At 42.0% G+C, this 19,954-nt stretch overlaps 2 protein-coding genes across 2 annotated transcripts in view; one reads left to right on the forward strand and one right to left on the reverse strand.

Annotated features, from left to right (window-relative positions):
- Positions 1 to 442: 442 nt before the first annotated feature.
- GCM2 (glial cells missing transcription factor 2) lies at positions 443 to 14,313 on the reverse strand. The gene is made up of 6 exons (XM_067568421.1): positions 14,204 to 14,313; positions 8,913 to 9,063; positions 5,103 to 5,355; positions 4,530 to 4,642; positions 1,560 to 1,685; positions 443 to 1,321 (listed from the first exon to the last, which is right to left on the reverse strand). Exons 1-6 carry the CDS (start codon positions 14,218 to 14,220, stop codon positions 443 to 445), a joined length of 1,539 nt encoding a protein of 512 aa, XP_067424522.1. The 5' UTR covers positions 14,221 to 14,313.
- Positions 14,314 to 14,462: 149 nt separating this feature from the next.
- SYCP2L (synaptonemal complex protein 2 like) overlaps positions 14,463 to 19,954 on the forward strand; it is a 48,718-nt gene continuing 43,226 nt past the window's right edge. The window contains exons 1-5 of the mRNA XM_067568420.1: positions 14,463 to 14,469; positions 16,574 to 16,639; positions 17,506 to 17,643; positions 17,746 to 17,865; positions 19,318 to 19,422. Of these exons, the coding sequence (XP_067424521.1) occupies positions 16,616 to 16,639; positions 17,506 to 17,643; positions 17,746 to 17,865; positions 19,318 to 19,422 (387 nt within the window). The 5' untranslated portion in view covers positions 14,463 to 14,469; positions 16,574 to 16,615. The remainder of the gene's footprint in view (positions 14,470 to 16,573; positions 16,640 to 17,505; positions 17,644 to 17,745; positions 17,866 to 19,317; positions 19,423 to 19,954) is intronic.

Here is a 19,954-nt window from a genome sequence, read left to right on the forward strand (position 1 = left end):
ATCCAGTCTCCACTTTTACTGCTGATTATTAGTCACAGATGAAAAGCCCTCCCTCCAGGCTTGATATTTTTGGCAGCTGTTATGAAGGGGGGGCTAATTAAATCCCTGTCTCAGCTCAGTGTTGGGTAATATTTTGAACTAGGTCCCACAATCACACCAGGGATTAGAAGGGACTGATTTGAACTTTTGGGCATAGACGAGACCTGAGACAGTGAACAGATCTCCACTAAGGCACATGTCACAAAAAAGTAAATTTTGTCCTAATGTACTGTTTGCTCGCCATTCTTCAATCTCCCAATAGGGTGACCAGATGTCTTGAAATTATCAGGACTGTCCCAATAGCTTTGTCATATATATGCAACTATATCCTTGATTTTTTACACTTGCTATCTGGTCTCCCTAATTCCCAATCACCAGGGTTTAGTATTAAAATACATGGCCTTTAGTATTCACCACTCTCAAATCTGAATGACTGTCCTTCATGCTCGGAGTAACTGTTTCCTGGATCTGGCCCATATTGGTATGTATCCACAGTCTCCACTTGTTCCAACTTTGTGGCAACTGGATTGTGCTGGTAAAGCAATGCTGCTTTGACTATGCCACAGTCTTCTTGAATCTTTATCTCAGGATGAACAGTTCCTGAGATGTTTTCTGCTGTCCGGGCACAGTTATGAGGATTTTTTATATCACACGTGTTGTCACAGTGCTTCACCACAGAGGGCTTGTAGGCCTGGTAGGATACTTTAGTAGTAGTAGTTATAACAGTTTGTAAAGCTGGGGCAGCTGGAGAGAGATTGCTACCATACCTGCAAGGATACTCCCCACTGTAATAAGGGGGATTAGTGTTTGCTTGAATCGGTCCATAGTCACTCCTATCTCCATAACCATTTTTCCCCAAAATTTTCAGCCCATGATGTCTACTATCAAAATTCTTATCATGGGCATTCAATGAATTACCATTATACTGTGGTCCAGTCAAATTAAGGGGGTCTGTATCCACTGGGGTATTTGTCAAATCTTTGTAAAATGTTGGATATGAGCTAGAACTTATGTAACTAGGAACTCCGAATTCATAGCCGCCTGGCCTAGGTAGAAAGATTCTTGGGTTAGGACACTTTTGGAATGGTGACACCGTGTCCCCTTGGAAGCTGGCTGAGTCATAAGTAGCTTTATAAGGATCTGTATTTTGAAATGCAGGGTTAGACTGAGCTGGAATTGGGAAGCTGGTGTCTGTAAAGATACTGAATTTTTCTGGGCCTTCCATGCATGACAAATGATGAATATTGTTGAAATGACCATTGTTGTCATGATGCCTTCTTGTCTGAAAATAATATGAAAACAGCTTTTTGATATCTGGAAATAAATATTGCCCACATGCACCCACTGCTCTATATGCTTACTTGCCTTATTGCTCACTGCAGCTTTAACAACCTCTGTACTGCTTTAACAACCCCCTCCCAGATAGGAGCAAAGCAAGCAGCTGCAGTGTCTTGCAAGGATTTGCTACACCGCTACACAATAACACCATCTTTGTAATGAAAACGCAGATCTAGAGTTACCTCTGATTCTAGAAGCCTCTTTTTCTGGGAAAGATGAGAAGAGGACACTTGTTTCTTAATGGCGCTTCTTCTTGCCTCTGTCTCCGATTTACTCTCTGGTCTAGGGTGGTCATGGACTCCTTTGGCCTTCAGTAGGGTTAACACATTAATAATTTGCTTATCTAAAGTCATTAATAAGGCAGTAACTAAAGCTTATGGTTATCATTTATTATTTTATAACACGCACGAGAATGCTCAGTGTTTCACAGAAAAGATAGAAGAAAAGTGCCTGCTCAAACAGCTAGCGATCTAAATGATGAACTTATTGGACAAGTGTAACATACACCAGGAAGGGGAGAGAGACAGGGGAACATGTGTTATGGAGATCTGATGACATGGTTACTCAGGTAAGCAGACAGATGGTTCCACAGTTTAAATGTTTTGTGTGGATACATGTCCATTTTCACACTACAGGGTAAAGAATTATTTTAATCAATGCTGTATAAATGAGTTTTTAGTAGTGAGGTGCAGATGGAGATTTAAGAATAGATTTTGAAAGAACCTTCCAAGAAAAAATGGCTGTACAGCGGAAAGCATGGAAATATTTGTGGTAGAAGGAGGCAGAGAGAGTATCAAGGCTGGCATTATGGGCAAAAGGGGCTGAGGGGTGACTGATATGGAATACAAAAGGAGACCAGCTCAGAGATGTAGATGCGATGAAGAGACTTAATAACAAAGCTGTGAAGCTTGTACTTCTTGTGCAGCACCATGGAGAGCCAGAGAAATGACACTGTGTCTACACTCTTTGGGGATCAATGCAGCGGGATCAATCGAGTGAGCCGTGGAGATCTGCTCAATTGATTCTCAAAGTGCTCTCTGGTCGATGCCATTAATCTTCCCCCCTGCCCCGAAAGGAGTAAGACTGCATCGACCAAAGGGTGTCTCCCATCGACGCAGCTCAGTGAAGACGCTGTGGTACAGCAATGTCAGTAAGTTGATGGGAGACACGCAAGCGACAGTTTGCCACCAGCAGCAGTGTAGACCAGGCCTTAGGAGAAGGTGACATGATTGTAGTGATATGGAAGATTAATGATTTTGGTAACACCATTATGGATGGATTGAAAATGGAGTGAGGTTAGTAACAAGGAGACTGGAGAGAAGATTGCAGTGCAGGGTGTGAGATGACCTTAGTATGGGCCAGTAATTTAGCCATCGGAATGCAGAGGAGAGGTTAAAGATTAGTGATGCTGTGAAGAATTAAGCAACAGGAGTTGATTAGCATCTGGACATGAGTGAGCAGGAAAAGGGAGGGAGCAGTCAAATATGACCCCAAAGATAACACAGAGAATACAGATGTTGACCACAGCCATAGAACTCAGGAGTAACTCGGAGGATCTGGAAGGAAAGATTAAGAATTCTGCCATTCAGAATTTTAGTTCTGATTCATAATAACCACCATTAAAACGGCATACATTGGCTTTAAAGAGCTTGCACTATACTTGCTGACAAATATTTCTTTCTTTAAAAACAACTCTTCTCAGACAGAACTGAAATGCATTCCGTGGAAGGACATCCAGAGTTGCTCTTCTGTTAAACAGATTATGGTTCTGCCTAAAATGGTCATCTCTCTACCTTTCTATATTTGTGACTTGTCTCAGTTTTAGATCCTGATCCTCTTTGAAGTCACTGAGACTATTTACATGCTTAAATGTTTCCAGGAATGGGGTTTTAACTTGTTTAAAAAAAAATTGTAGAAACCCATCCAGATGATCACTATCCTAATATGAGCCTATCAGTGAAGAAAGAGACCTCACATGCTGAAATGATAAAAGCTGCTATAGGATACTGTCATGTTACTATTTAAATTATGAATGTTCATATTAAATATGGATTTTTAATCTAAATGCTACTCAGGCTATTTAAGTTTTTAAAAGTGACAAGCACTAATGAGCTTCAATGAAGCAGTCCTGTTAGATTTAGGCCAAGTCTTGCAAACAGTTACGTTCATGCTTAATTTTAATCACAAGCATAGTCCCATTAGCTTCAAAGCACTACTCACAAGGGTAAAGTTAAGTATAGGAATAATGTTCGCAGGACTGGGGTGTCAGTGGTAGCTGCATGTTTTTTCAAAGGCAAGAGTATGTGTAAAAGGTGTTACCTTATGTAAGTTGTACAGACATTTGACATCTCTAATATTGTGCTGATCTCTTTATTTTATGAAAATTGTTCATACATTTGTTTTCATATTAAATATGGCAATTTCCCCTATCTTAGTAGGCACTGTGCATTTTGCTGTTGTGTTAGAATTCTTCTTATAACCAAAGTAATGAACTAAAATAGCTTATAAAAATCTCCCTTTGTTAAATAGAAAGAGTAAAATTGTTGTTTGTAATCTGTGACCGTTTTGCTAAAGAAATACACATTTCAGTTTCTGCACTTCAGTGAAGTAACATTTGAACAGTAAAATGGGAATATTTTGGAACACATAGAAATGTAGGGAACATGATCAGAGTAATCACATTTATCCAGTGTCCAACTGCATCCAATCTTTCCCTTCACTTTCTTCTTATTTCAGTAAAAATTAAATATTAAGCACAGACCTCTGATGTTAATTCCTACACAGTGAATTCATCGAATGATAATTAAATGACAGTTCTTTTAACAGGATAAAATCTAGCCAATATACATATTTAAACTCTGGTTATACAGCCCTTGTGCAGGCCAAACTCCCATTTTATTTGATTCTATACACTTTATGCAAGAAATTCAGCAGGAGAGTTTTTTTAAGGAATATGGGACTCAGACCATGGAAAGGGGCTGGGAGTCTTATCTGTACAAGGACTATAGCCTTAGGCCTTTGATGAAATTCTATTGTAAGAAATATGTGAAGGTAAAAACAAGCCTTATGCTTGTAATTGTATGCAATGAGTTTGTATAAATCCATAGGAATAATAAGAAGGGAGATAAGTTTAAGGAGTATTTGTATCTTACCTGGAAAAATATTGCCTTGCCATCAAGCCTCCAAAAGTTAGTTACTGGGTAGCCACTGTGTCCCCGACAAGGAAGTAACTCTAGGGCTGAGTTACAGTTTGGACAGGCTTTCTCTGCAAAATCAGATAAGACCACCACTGAAGAACGTAGTTGAAATGGAGAAATCAGCTCAGAACACCCTCAGATTCAACCACTCTATAATTGGTCCTTCAATTAAACTCCAGATCAGAGTATAATACTCAAACAATATAAGGTACACTAAGAAGCATAGCTGAATTATATACTATACATGGACTAGAGATGAATATTTGATACAGACACTCTACACTTCAGAGATGTTTAGACCTAAATCTGATTCCATTATGTAGGCCCATTGCTACTGGATTATCTACCAGACACATAAGTTTTTGAAATTTGGAACTATTAATTTACACCCTCTTTGCCACTAATAATAAGAGCAGAAAAAGTCAGCTCTGTCTCTGTGTGGGAATTAGGTTCCTTTGGGTCTGAAATCAGGACCAACTGAAAATAATGTTTCAGCCTTTGGAGTCCCGCCCCTCAAACTTCTCTCACTTTGTTGCTTCTGGCGGGCCTTGTCACAGATAGCAGGTCGGAGCTGCAGCCTGGTACCATCCAGCAGTGTGCAGTTCTGGGCACAAACCACCACTCCAAGGCAGGACTTCTTGAGGATCTGGCAGTTGTGGTTGTTAGTGTTGCGCATAGCCCAGCCACTGAGATGCCGCTGGGCGTTCTTTTCCTCGACACGGTAGATAAATCGCACATAGCCATCGGGCCATTCCTGGAAGTCATCAAAGTGCTTGGGCTCCTGCACCATAGTGGGTCAAGGGAGAGGGGCAACAATAGGAAGGAAGGGGGAGGTGGAGAGCAGTGAGAAAAAATGAGAAAGTATTAACAGAGCATCTCAGCATGGTGAAAACTACTCAGCCTGTCCTTTTTATCCTGTCTCATTATACATAGCAGGAGAATCAGAAGTTACCTGATGAAGTTAAAGAGCAGTAAACTTAGAAGAACAAAAGAAAATAATACTGTCCTTAAAGTGCAGCTCATAACTCTAAAAAATCACATTGTCGGGTTCCATGGCTATTACCTCTCAATAGCTCCATATCATGTATGCTCAATATACAAATAAAAAAGAATTAAACAAACAAACAAAAAAAAACCTGTCAGCCCCATCATCTCAATCTGGGTTGTGAGAATCAAACTGGACTTCTTCCATCTTGTCCATCATCACCCATAATAAAACTGTCTGTGGTCAGTGACACCTTTGTGATACAACTGTCTTCAGGTTACACATTTGTAAGTGATTGGCCTCTAACAGGAACTTACTAAATGGTTTAGTATCTGATGGCCAACGACAAATAGAATCCAGCTCTCACTTATGCTGTACCCATTGCAGGACATGAGATTTATCGATTAATAAAAAGCCAGAAATACTCTGAGTAAAAGTTTTGGTGCTTCCACTATTTCTTAAAATATATCTAATAAGGCTTGAATAGACCTTCCACCAAAACCATGTTAATTGATTATAATTATAAATCACATATATCTGTGAATATACATGATATAATTGAAAAGAAGCATGTTTTGAAATTGGGATATTAAGACTTGATTTCAAAGAGTTGCCTACCAAAATGTAATTATTAGAAAAAATGATAGAATGGCAGAGATTTTTTAAACCATTTTCTTTGTTATATCTTTAGTAAAGAAAACTAAAATCCTGATTCTGCAAAACATAATCATTTGCTTAATGTTATGCCTGTGAGTGATCCCAGTGTACTCAACTGGACTATACATGTGCATGAAATTAAGCTTGTCCATGAGTGTTTGCAGGATTGGAGCCCAAATGATCAAATGACAAGCTTTAGGGACTAGAAAAATACATTTTAAAAGAAACAAGCTTTTTGGGCTAAACCCTTTTGAAAAACAAAAATTCTGAATGATTTATTAAATATTAAAATCTATTAAACAGCTAGACAATTCAACAAACTGGTAAAACATAAATTATTTGAATAATGATAGACACATCTGCTAACAAAAAGATGTCAAAAGCAGCTAAGCTTTAAAAAGGAAAAAATAATTCAATAATTAATCCAGAGCTGTTCAAATCATGATCTGTCCAGTCCAACTTTTTATTACTAATTATTCTATAAGCAATGATGGACATCAAGATATTCATCTCAGATCCTCTGCTTCTTTCCCAGAATCTGAAGAAGAACTCTGTGCAGCTGGAAAGTTGGTATTTTCCACCAACAGAAGTTGGTCCAATAAAAGATATTACCTCACCTATCTTGTCTCTATCAAACACTTCCATTTTCAAATATAATATATTTTCTCATTAATCATAACATACAACTTTTTAGGAGGCTATAATGAAACTGTAATTTTAAAAAAGATAAACTAAGCACTTAAATTGATTATTTTTCCCTTATTTTTTTGCTTTAGTCATGTTCAGGAATATATGATTTTCCCCCATTTTAGACTGAAGTGCCTTTTACAATTTCAGATTGCCTCCATAATTAAAGAGTCAAGCAAGGTGTTTTCTGAAAATTTAAGGATTTGGAGACAAGGTTTTAACTTATTTTATATCATAAAGTCCATCAGCGAAGATATTTTTATCACAAGAATCAATTCCCTAATTTCAGGTAAACCTACTACATCAATATGGAAAGCCTTAAAATTCTTCTTCATAATCCCACTATTCCATTGAGCAACACATTGGGTGAAATCCTGGCACCATTGCAATTGATAGGAGTTTTGCCATTGATTTGAATGAAGCCAGGAATGTACACCTTGTCTTTTATAACAATGCAAATTAATGGTTTTAAACTCTCACTGGGTGCTTATAGCTCAGACACTGACGTCCTGAAACTGCAAAAAGATATGCACAGAAATAACTTTACTCATGTATGGAATCCCCGTAAAGTCAATGTCATATGAGTAGTCTCATTGATCTCAACGGGACTCTTTGTGTGAATACCCTTTTGCAGGATCAGGCCCAGCATACTGCAGAATTCTTCCACGGTAGAAAATATTCTCCAAACGATTTGTTTTTGAATCATATAACAAAGCCTACTCTATATTCTATAGAATCCATCAAGACTGAAAGTTTTGTGAGGCTAAAGGGGATATTGGGTAGATAAAATCAGGGAATCTCTTCTTCCAGCTTCATCCCCTATTTCCTGAGTTCTCATACTTAGGGTCGCAATCACAGAGGTGTGTGTGTCAAAAACAGGTTTCAGGGAGGTCGAGACCAGCCTCCCTTTCTTTATAAGTACATGGGAGGAGGGTCCTGGAACTTCGCTTCTGTTGCAACAGTAGTCTGGAAACCATTGAGAACCACTTCGCTACTGGACCTATAGTAATAGCTAATTTTAAACTCATTTTAAGGCGGAAGGGGGGTTTCTATGGCATTCATAAATGTTTTCTAAGCACTTAAATATATATCTATATGTCCAATGAAATGAAAGTAGCTGAATATAATTATGAAGAAGGATTAAAGTATGACTGTGCGATCCCCTACCCATCATGCTCAACAAATCACCAGTTTATATCCTCATGCTTAACAATCTGCCCCACCTTGTATTTAGCTGTGACACTTCAGAGTACCTTTCCCAGGCCTGAAGAAGAGCTCCGTGTAGCTGGCCATCATGACACTCTCACCAATTGAAGTTGGTCCAATAAAAGATATTACCCCACCCACCTTGTCTTTCTCAGTTTATACCAGTGGTAAGTAAAGTAGCCTGATAAACCAATATACAATGTTATCCTCAGACAGAAAACTATCCAAACATACACAATCTATCTCTCTTAAAAGAAACAAGGCAGGTGTAATTTCTTGTTAGAAACAGAATTAAAATATAGTGATCACTCTGAGATCGGGGGGGGGGGGGGGGGGTTGGTGACATATTTCAGAAACCACAAAGAATAAAACCCATAGAGCAAAACACGCATCAGAAGAACAATTCTGGTTTCTTGCGTTCCCAGCTTCAGATTCCTGGTTGTCTACATTACGATTCCTTTGTCCACTTAACCTCGCCGATATAACTTGCCAGTGTAAGATAAGCTCTGCGGTTTAAAGCAGCTCTGTTTAAACCTGTACTCTAGAATCTATGTCTCCTGTATATGGGACTTCTAAATGCCCCGAAGCAGCTAGGGTAGCAGGCTGTGCAGGTCTGAAGCATGTCCTTGTCGGTTTTAAAGAAGTGCTTGACTTCTTCATACACAAATACTAGCAGGCTGTTCAGCTGGGGTCCCGGCCATGGTCCCAATCTGCTCCTTCATTCATCCTGGGCTGGCTAGAGCATTGCCTTGAGAGATCAAAGCCCAAACCCACAGCAGCGACCACCCTTCTCTCCCTCATACCTGGGGCAGTTTGGGATCATTGATATCCCAGGTTAACTTCATCCCGTAGGAGCACACGCAGTCCGAGTCTTCGAAGGGGTCCAGCGGGCCCTTGGACATGTTCACCATAGACTCGCGGGGAGCTGCCCCTGCTCCGGCACGCCGCAGGAGTCTGAAAAGGGGAGGAGGAATGAACAGGCCAGGAATTGCAAAGGAGATGCACAGCGCGGGGCAGCCCCTGCTCGGCCAAGGCGCGGAGCAAAGCCGGGGCGGGCGGCGCTGCCTGTGCGGCGCTGCCTGTACAGCGCTGCCCAGCGCCCTGCCCTGTCCAGGGACTGCGGTGCTGAAAGGGGCTGGGAGCTCCTGCCGCGCCTTTTGATGTCCTTTTATGTGGGCAAGTCAGAGAGCTCGCTCTGCTTCCCCTGGCCAGCTCCCTCCCACGTTCCTGGTCTGGGTTAAACGCGCGAGGGGGGTGCAGAGAAGGGGGGGGGGGGATTGTTTTGTTTCAAGGTCGACTCCTCCCTACTAGTCACTAGGCGCGAAGAAAAAGTTTGGAAATCCCAGACCCCAGGGCATCGAGTCCCTGGAAAATCAGACCCGGCCGAGCACAGCAAAAATTGTCACAGCGCGGGGCGCGTTGGTTTGCAATCACGGTGTTTTTAGCCAGCGGCGCCCTCGTCGCAACGGATCAGGCAGCAGAGCTGTTTACAGAGGACACTCGCTCCCGACCAATTCCTTCTACAGCCCGGCCCATGCAGACCTGCCAAGCCGGCCAGTCCCTCCAGCGCTCTTGGGATCCGGCGCCAGGGCGCCCGTGAGTGGCAGGATGAAAACGCGGAGCTACTTCCACGTCTCTTTTATGTTGTATCTGTTCCATTTTGCCACGAGGCCTAGGGCAAAACGAACTCCAGAACCAAGGTGGAAAGGCGCCCGGCAAGTCAGGGCACGGTCCTGAAATCTGGCAGGCGCCTTTACTTGCATCCGTGGGAGTTTTTTCGCAGACAAGTAATGCAGGATGACGAGCCGCCAAAACGGTTCTAAAAGCTGACAACTAATATACTGCCCCAGTAGAAAATATTCATTCCCCCGCTCTGCTTCTGATCTCTAGAAACGTGACTAGCAGAAATGAGAGGTCAAGGGCAATAAGGAGGTCAGGCTATACTAAATAACCGAGAAGGCCGCTTGTCTCTTGGTTTTAGATCAAGACGTATTCATTTGGTCCCTAATTCGGAGCGAGGCAAATAGCAAATCTCCAAAGTTTTGCCTCCCCAGTACAACAATATATTGTATACTTTCTGGTGTACACTGGTTCTGATCACGCGTGTGGGGGCGAGGGGAACTTTTTAAAGCACCTGCACGCGGGAATCTGTTCAAAAAGCACGGCTTTACATATGGGCAAACTCTGCGGAGCTGCATTTGGCTGATCTTGTAACAAAAACTGCCTGGTTCCTATCCAGCCCCGTACACCTGCTACACCTGCGTTCCTCCGAGCCTTTGGGTATGGTACATGGGAAGCCGTTTTGAGCAACCCTGGGTTCGGCGACTCCTCTCTAGCTGGTGCTATTGCATTCAGCAGCAACTAAAAACACCTCGAGGGTTTCGTTGTGGTTGTTTAAAATGTGGCGCTACCAGGAATCATTCCACTTCCTTTCCCCGAGTCTGTGAAGTCGCTGCTGTTGATTACCCCCATCTTGGTGTGAAACCTGTTCACTCTGTTATTTCAGAAGGAGTTTTCTATCTGCTCCACACACATCCGGCTTAGATCTACAGTACAAATCCATTCATCCCAAATGCCATCAAGCCCAACCTCCAGAGAAGAATGGATACAGGTGAAATGTACTCATTTCTTCTCACGTGTGTGTTTGGGGGGGTACCCATAGGAATATTATAAAATGTCCTATTTCGAGAGCCCGGATCAGCAAAAAATTCATTGTTTGACAATGTATTCTTTACTTATGTCCACGATGATATGTTCAGAATTAAAAGCAATCGTTTTCTTCTTCTTCCCACAGAACAGCTGGTCATTTTTGTAGCTGCTGCAGGATAGTTTGTAGAGGAACTAAAGGGCTGCGATTGTTGATCTCTTCCTATTTAGCAGAGCCAATTTATCCTGCGATCGTTACTCAGGCAAATGTATCGTGGAAACCGATGGAAGTCTTGCTCCAAAAGAACTGCCTTTTCCGTTGGGTGGTTACTTTGCAGCTAGGCAGATTCCAGCTGCAGGAACCGGGTTGTTGCTCATCCCCGCTGCAGTCTCTCAGAGCCACAAAATCACACGAGCGGCTGTTTGTATCCTCCCTGATCTGGAGGTGCTTTCTGCACATATAAGCAGACACAATATTAAAGGCCTAATCCTACATCACTGAAACCAATAGGAGTTTTGTCGTTGATTTCAATGGGTACAGGACTGAACCTTTGTCTTGCATTATATATCGCTATTTTGCAGCTTGCCACCACTAGGATGTATTAAAGAAATTCGGATCACTAACCTATAATGTCATATATGTCTAAACAAGCTTATCATGACCCGAAAAGCCCGTTTAGGGAGTGATACTTATCACTAGGATATAATCGATTGTTACACATATATAACTTTACACATATATAACAATAAAACATGCTGCTCTTACCAATTAAGCTTTTGTGCTATTTGTATTTGTATCCTTTCTACACACACTTATTCAAAATAGTTACATTACCTGAGAAATAAAACAACGATTACTTTCACCAATGTGTAGCAACATCTTAAATGGAATTTGTATGATTGTTGCATGAACATATATAGTGGGCTTTCAAGAAAGAACTTTCTTTGTTACTCTTTCATTAGAAAACCTAACAAGTAAAACAACGATGTCGTTTAATATCACGGAGATGTGACAAGACATTGGAAGCGGGCTTTATCTTTTAGCTAGAAAGAAATTGGGTATTTGCGTTCCTACACTATGTGAAACGATTGTGTGACCTGCCACAGAATTTCCGAATAGCTAACGAGGTTCCCCTTTCGTGCATCTGTGAAATATACAAAACTTTCGCCTTAATTTAATAGTAGTTTTCGTCTTCTGTTTAAATCGGGAAATAAATCCTTAAAACTGCCAGGGACCCGATTCTACTCTTCTACTCACAATTACACACACACAAAAAAAAATCCCATTCACTATAACGACAATCTCCAGACACCGTAATTCACCTGTCTATTGTGTGTCCTTTTAGCTGTATACAACTATCTTTTGGGTTTGTGTAATATTTTTCACACAAAAATAATTCCTATCTGAACTGGCTACTACAAGAGGAGAATCCTCCTTCTCCATTGCAGAATAGGCCCCGCTTTCCTCACCTAATGGATTCAAGAGACAGAATTTTCTCTCCTGAAATCTGACAGAGGTTAGGGGAAAGGATTTTAGTTGGTCACGTTCATCATAACCATCCTCGAGGTGGAAGCGCCAGCTGTAGTGAGGCATGTGTAAGCTGTCGGAGCAGAGCCACTCTTACACAGGCAAAACTCTCCAGAGAAGTCAATGGCGTTTTTGCCAGAGTAAAGGCTACCGGATCTGGCTCAGAATACATACCATTCTTAACTAGGCAATTCCCCCACTCCAAGAAATCGACGTCGATAGCAAAGCGCTCATTGGTTACTAGAAAGAGGACTGGGTCCAAAACAAGTAGGGTATCCTAGCCCCACTTTTGGAAGCACCCGTTGCAGTCTCAACTGCGATGGAGGCGGGAAGGAAGATGAGTTGTCTTTACTGCCAGTGGCTTCAGACTCATGGAGAATCCTCTCAGGAGGAACAAGTGCATCATAGAGTGCCAGTGCCAGAGAGAGCCCACAGAAAAGTGAACGCTGCCTGTGCGCTAAGGCCCCTTATCCCTTTGAGATGGAATGGGAGAGGGGGAGACCCCCTTCCGCAGAGAGTTCCCGCGGCCTCCGCCTAGAGTGCCCGGGCAGCGGGGCTCCTTTGGATTCAGCAGGGCTCTCGCTCACTTGGCTGAGAGGGTCTGTCTGTGGAGCAGTGGACAATTAATTTCTGTTTATTTTGTTTTAAATGTCTCCCCGTGGCATGATCATATCACTTAAGGGAAGCACTGATGCTGCAGAAGGGAAGGGTGCCTGGGAAAATGCGCCCTGCAGCTGGGGAGAATGGAGCAGGGAAATAATTGTAATCAAGGCGCCTCATTCGCCCCCGGAGTCACTGACACCTGTGCACAGTGGATGTAAAACACGATTGCCAGGGCACGTGGACAGCTCTGATTTAGTAGCAGTTTTACACTCACGTTGCACTGCTGGAATCAGGCCCCATCTATACTTATTTTACTAAAGAAAAAAAAGGGTTCAGGTCCCTCCTGGTCTAGAAATACAAACATGTGGCTTATAAATACCATCTAGTGATCGCACGTGTTGTTTATTTCGAACTCCGTCAATTCGGAGACAAAGTCTGCACCTTTTGTACTCAGCAGAGTTGCAAGTGACCCTTCCAGTTACTAAAAGGGACAAGTTAGCAAAAAAAAAAAAAAGATTTTTTCCCTCCTCTTGTCCAGTTTGTTTACACGGTGTGTAAGTCGCTTTCATGGTTTCTCTGCCTCCTCCGTTAAAAACGAATTCTGCAAGCAATGAAACGGCTGCCGACATTTTCTGAAACGTACTGCCCGCGCCGGGACCCGTGTGAATCAAGTCAGACTCGCGCTGAAAGGGGTGTCAGGACCAAGGCCCTTACGGCTGCAAAGTATTTCCTGGCTCTGCTCAGGAATTAGCTTTGAAATGGTATTTGTCCTGAAGAAGTCGAGTCACCAGTCTGCGGGCCGCTTCTTCAGGCTAACAGGTGGGAGTACTCCTTAGTAAAAAGAGTGGAAGCGGTGATGCCGCCGAGGCTCGCTGCTGCCGCTCCTAGCTCTGCGGTAGCGGAGTGGTACGCTTGGTTGTACCTTAAAGGCCAGGGAAGTAGCTGCACTAAGCGTCTATCTACGTCCTCTCTCTAGCACTCAGCTCTTCCTCCCAGCCCAGAGTCAGTCACTCAAAATGTTTGTAGCTGGACAATGAATAACCTAGTTGGAGATACTTCGGAGTTCATATATACACACACACAGTCGCATGCACACCCACGTACAGTGCTCCCCTCTAACGAGTCTGCACACCGTGGGACAAAGCTTGCAGTCCTGCTGCAGTCCCCCTGCTCCCCGTGGGGCAGCGGAGGAGAAGCCGGCTCCAAATCAAACACCGCCCGTGTGGAAGGGAGAGGAACCCCCCTCCCCGCCCTTCGTGCTAGTTGATGTCCCTCCTCGGGTAGCCCCCGCTCTCTGTGACGAAGTCTGTTCCCTACCGCAAGTTCCCTGCCATGCAGGTCCCCCAGCGGGCTCCCCGGGGCTCAGTCCCCCCCCACGGTCGGCTCCGGTTCCTGTCGCCGGGTGGGCGAGCAAAGCGCCCTGCCCGCAGGCCACACGCTCGAGCAGGCCGGCGGAGCCCCGTGCTCCATAACCAGCTGCACCTGGGCAGTCCACGAGGGCTGCCCGGCGGCTCATTAAGGCTGCAGCTGGGGGCAGGCGAGGCCGCCTCTTCTCCTCCCCGCGGACTTGCACCATGTTGAAGGTGAGTGCTGAGCCCGGGTAATGCCGCCGCCACCGCTCCGGCCCTTAGCTGACCCCGGCTCACTTTTCCCACGCAAATCTTCCTCCTTTCCCCTTTTGCAGAAGAAGGAGGCTTGATTCCTTCTCTCCACCTCTCACCATCCCGGCCTGGCAAGGGGTCTCTTCCCCTCCCCCCACCATCTGGGACTGGCCCTCTGCCGTTTCTTGTAGCAGGGAAAGGGGATTCTTGCTTCTTCTGCTAAGTGCCTTCTGCCCTGGGCCGGGCCGGCTCTGCAATTCCCTCCCTTTCAGGGAAAGGGGCCCCATGCTTGCCCAGCCCCAGGCCAGGTTCCTTCCTTGCTCACATGGAGCTAGTCCACACTAAACCGCTTTAGCCCAGGATTCGACTTTCAAAGTCCTAAAGCGAGTGCTGTCCTTTCTAACTGGCTTTAAAATCGGTTAGCACATGGCCCGCTCCAGCCCATCCGGTGGCATGGTGTTAAGACCTAATCCCTGTTGTCTGTCCCTTTCAAATCATACTCTTTCCCCCTCCCCAAAGCAACAGAGGCTCCCTGCAGGCATGCTGCCCTACGCGATTTCAACTGCAGCTTTGTCTTCCATGGCTGTGTCTTGAGTTGCGCCGTCAGGTGGTTGATTTGTTTGTGTATAACTCAGCCGAGACCCCCCACTGCAGAGAGATCTCTCTGGTTAAACAAACAGAAATATGCGACAGAAATCATGGTGTCCAAAAAAAAAAACCCAAAGTGTTTTGTGAAATAAAAACTATCCCTTCATCATGTGTGTGTCTGCCCCTCAGTCCAGTGCCTCTAGCCTTTGCTTTGACCTAGCAAAGCTTTTGGCTCTGTAAGAAAAATCAGGGAAATGAATTCCAGAGCGGAGAGATCTTCACTGTTTGACTGTGGATATTAAAATCTATCCCTGCATTCAAGAGTCCCAGCTGCCACGATGATGGGGGAGGGAGAGCCAGGGGCTTAGCCATTTTTACCTTTCTTTGGAGAATCTGCAACAAACCTCTCCTTTTCCCCATTACCTGTTATCCGGTGTACTCTGGTAGTTGGAGAAGCAGGCAGTGCTATTTCTTTTTTTCTTTCCATTGTTCTCCCCCCCCCCCCACTTTCCCCTCCCAGTGCTTAAAATAATATCCTGATTAATCCTGATTAACTAAGGAAACATCACTTGTGTAAAGAGGGCTCTATTTAAAGTTAGTGTAAGTCAGATATTAATTTAAGTGACTTCAACACTATATATTACAAGAAGAAAAACCTTGGTGCAGTAACACACATTGGAACTAACATCCTGGGTTCATCCTAGGCAATGTTAAGTAAGTATACAGCAATACTGGAATTCCTTGCATGGATAAGGGTTGCAAGATTGATCCCTTTGAAGCATTTTCTTCCCTATGATATGGAGCCACACAAAGGATAAAACATTAAATGTCATTATGACTGTACAGTTTCTTGCATGTTGCTAAGGATTAACCAGTAATTTCATCACATGTTACAGAAACAAGGCTTCTTCTAAGGAAAGTTTAATTTTTTTCTTTTCTTTTTCTTTTTGCCTTCATTTTAAAATAAGGACTTCTATAGCTTTTAGAGCCAAATTAAATATAGATCCATTCTATAAATGAAAGTTTATCACTATGTGGGAAATGGTAACTATAAAGTTTAGGTTGGTTCTGTAAATTAGCAACAAGATTTTTCTTCCACAGACATTGGTTGTCTTTCTTTTGATAGAATGTTACTATTCCAGTTGCTGTAGTTTTTTTCCTAGTTGGGAAAGCTCTTATGGTGGAGGTGGGGGGGAGGAGGGGATAATGGCATTTGGAATTCGATTATAAAACTGCATAGTTGCAAAGTGGCCTGTAATGGAATCCAAACCTGGCCTGCCATATTTATAATTTTCTGTAACTGATTAGTTGTTACTTTTAAGCAAGGCTTGTTTGAAAGGTTGGGGAGAAATTTTGAAATAGTGGCTTAAAGCATGCAAGTAAAAATAACTGATCAAAAGAGATTTTGATAACAAAGTACATTTTTTCCCCACTTTTTGAGCAGAAATGAGTGCCTTTTTTCCCTTGCATTTTTTTTTCTTTTCCTTTCCATTTAAAGGAAGAAGAAAGTCAAGAGCAGAGCAATGAGATAAAGGAAAACATGGCACCTAGAACAGACTACTATGTAAATATTTTTAATAACCATTTCCAGACTGTTTTACCTTCTTATGAGGAGCTATTATTGACATTATAGTCAACTTTCAACATACCCTCGAATTCCTAATTTTTATGTGGTCAAGGAAGTGAATAAATATGACATACATTACTCTATTTCCATCAGTTTTATATGCAACTGAACATTTAGTAAGAGGGCTAATGTGGTATGTGTCAAATGTAGGCCCTCATTGGGTCTGTGATACAGAATCCCTCGGGTCTGCTTCAAAGGGATTCTGTGTGGATTCAAATGTTACTGAACAGGGTCCCTGACTTCAGGATCAGGGCCACAGTCATTTGTCCATTTGTGTATATATATATATATATTTGTTTTTATGCAATGTAAATAAAAGCAATGTTTTTGACACAGCAAATTCTTAAATGGAAGTAACATAACAGATAACTTTGATATTTTATAGCAGTATTTATAAGTAAATTAGGTAACTGGCCATCAACTTCATCTTTTGGTTACAGAATGCTAAGTGGTAAAATGAGTTGTGGGAGAGGAGTTGAGTTTTGAAACGGCTGAGTTGGAGGAATGATGAGTATCCACCCTCTGAAAATCAGGCCCTTAAAAAGTGTCTCAAGTTGAACGCTCAGCAACTGAAACACCCCAAATCACTAGATGCTTTGGAAAATTTACATCCATGTTTTACACCCGTAAATATAACACTCTCAGTCTCATTGAAAGTTTTTTCCCTTATAACAAGAACTGCAACAATTAAAATGGCTTTAGGTGGGAAGATAAGCTGTGTTTGTGGAAAAATAAATTCAAATATTTTTTTAAAGAATAAAGATTATTTTTAAAGTGATCATTCTGCATGGTTTTTTTCCCAGCTTGAATCACTCATAACTGATGTTTTTAAGGGAAAGGGATTTCAGAAAATAAATGAACTGTTTCAAGAAAAAGACATTTACCCTCCTCAAAAACACAGCAAACAACTGTTTAACCAACTTGACAAAGTGCTGAAAAAGGCAAGTAGCATAACTTACACTGTATCATTTTAAGACCCACATTAAATCATTGCTATTGTAGACAATTACATTAGTGAAAATACGGTGGAAAATGTTTTATAGGAGTTGGACAAGAATGAATTCCAAAATGTTTCTTTGCTGTTGAAATGCATTCAGCTGTACTTTAAAAGTGATCCTCAAGATGGGGCAAGCTTGCTTATTCAGCAAGGGCTGATACCAAAGATAAGTATAATATTCACCTTTAGTTATTTCTAAAAAATTCCCAACTGAACAAAATTTCAGTAATTTTATTAGAGACATTAGGATAAGACTTCTTAGCTGTTCTGAAATCAAATCCCAGGGATCCTTTTTAATGGATGTAATGAACTAAGTCACCAAACTGAGTGGTTTTTATTTTTAAATTGCTTTGTGTTCATTTTTAGTTGAATATTACATTTGTTTTGCTTTGCTTACAGTAGAAACTAGTGACTTTTATATAGTATTTAAAACAAAGCAGCCTTACTTCTTAAAACTTTGTTTTTTAAATAATGGAAGGAGGGGTACATAAGTCCAATCCATAAAATAAGTTAATAACTTGTAAACATATTTTAAGTGGTACAGCAAAAATAGTAAAACTTATTAGAAAATCCTGACTTTCTAATGATTGACTAACATGCCATTTTTATGAAGATGCCTCTTGTGTACGAATAGTTCTATAAACAGATAAAGACCCAGTCCTTCAACCTTATGATTGTGGTGATTTCATTGCACTTGTATTATTGAGACTACACTTGCATGAGTAAGGGTTGCAGGAATGAGCCCTTAGTGCTGCTACATATAATGCTGAGCCACTGGAGAATCCCTAGTACAATGTCTTCTAATGCCAATTTATAATTCTGCTTTCCATGGATATCATTACTGAAAACTCACTTGCAAATAGAACTAGCAAAATTGAATCCCTTTAAACAATATGTACTGAATACTCACCATTAACCAAGTTAAGAGGGACAGTCAGCATGTGAGCTGAAATTGTTTCTCTCTTTACCTGGTTCTTTTTCTCTCCTCACCCAGTTATTGTTAGGTCCTGCAATATGCAACCCACTGTGGCAGGCTGCCCAACTAGCTTCCTTAAAGCCTTTACAAGCATGTACTACAAAACCGCTGCAGAAGCATAGATCTGCCTGTAACCTCTATGGGATGGATAAGAGTCATCTGTGTATTCTTTCCCATGGTTTAACAACATTTCTTTATAAAATAAAGAGATTTTGCAAAACCATGATCAGTAAGGAACAAAACCAGACCAAAAAAATTGGCTTCCCCCAGAGTTCCCCAATAGCTATAATAACCACAGCAGAGCAGGGGTCAGATGCAGCGGGGCTGTAGAGGTCACGGGACCATATAGGAAGAGAAAAGGTGAGATGCTGAAAAAAGAATCCCCTGCTCACTGTTACTTTTATCCTGACTAGTGGGTGCTGAGGGGAGGCAATATCACAAAGTACTGCTAAAAAGATGGGATTCTACTAATTTCACTTGCAAGACACCTTTAATGCAGTGTGGTATTGCTAAACTCAGTGACCAAGTAATCTAGTGTGTTTGTGTAATGTGTCGAGCCACTGATGCAGAACTTTAGCTGAAAATCCATTCACCCGAATCTTTGTTAGCTTTCCCAGGTTTATTAATTATTTTAATTTTTACATGGTATCTTGGTTCGAAAGAGCAAGAGAATTTCTGATCCTCATAGAGCCAGCAGAAAATAAATCTCTGCTGAGACTTGTTGAAGACTTCTTTGACTCTGCATTGGTAAGTACACACATTCAGAAATAAGTTTGTTTTCCTCTATGAAAAACCCACCACTTACTAACAATCTTCTACTGCAACAATTTGTTACTCAGGCTGCTAAATCTGTTAAATGTTTCAGTGCTGACCATAGCAATACTCAACACCTTTGAAAATCTGGGCCTTAGTCACTGGTATAGCTGTATGGGTGTAGCTCCATAATACAGACACTGTGTACAGTGGTGTGGTTTGAGACCTCATGCAAATTGTGTCACATCAATGTAAACTGTCTAAACTATGGGTTTGCACTGGTGCAGCTGGCAGGGGGGTGGGGGTTGGAGATAGTGGAAAGAAGTAAGAGCTACAGTAAGCTTGCTTGAAATGTATCCTAGGGCAACATACTAGAAAGGCAGTTTATTATTTCAGAGTGCTACCATTGTAGGAAAAACCTCAAGAGATTTTGTCTTATCTTTAAACAAAATGAACACAGTTTTTATTTAAATAACTGATCAAACTTGGGTGGGGGGGAAAGACACCTCTAAAGAAACTTTTGGCA

Source organism: Emydura macquarii, unplaced genomic scaffold, assembly GCF_026122565.2.
Source record: "Emydura macquarii macquarii isolate MOO-44397 ecotype Brisbane River unplaced genomic scaffold, CSIRO-AGI_Emac_v2 contig_2890, whole genome shotgun sequence".
NCBI lineage: Eukaryota > Metazoa > Chordata > Testudines > Chelidae > Emydura > Emydura macquarii.

Coding starts and splice junctions, on each gene's coding strand:
- GCM2 (XM_067568421.1), bottom strand. Junction 5,356..8,912: donor ATGATCCCAAACTGCCCCAG/GTATGAGGGAGA, acceptor ACTATGGTGCAG/GAGCCCAAGCACTTTGATGA. Junction 4,643..5,102: donor GGCCCGCCAGAAGCAACAAA/GTGAGAGAAGTT, acceptor CTGATTTTGCAG/AGAAAGCCTGTCCAAACTGT.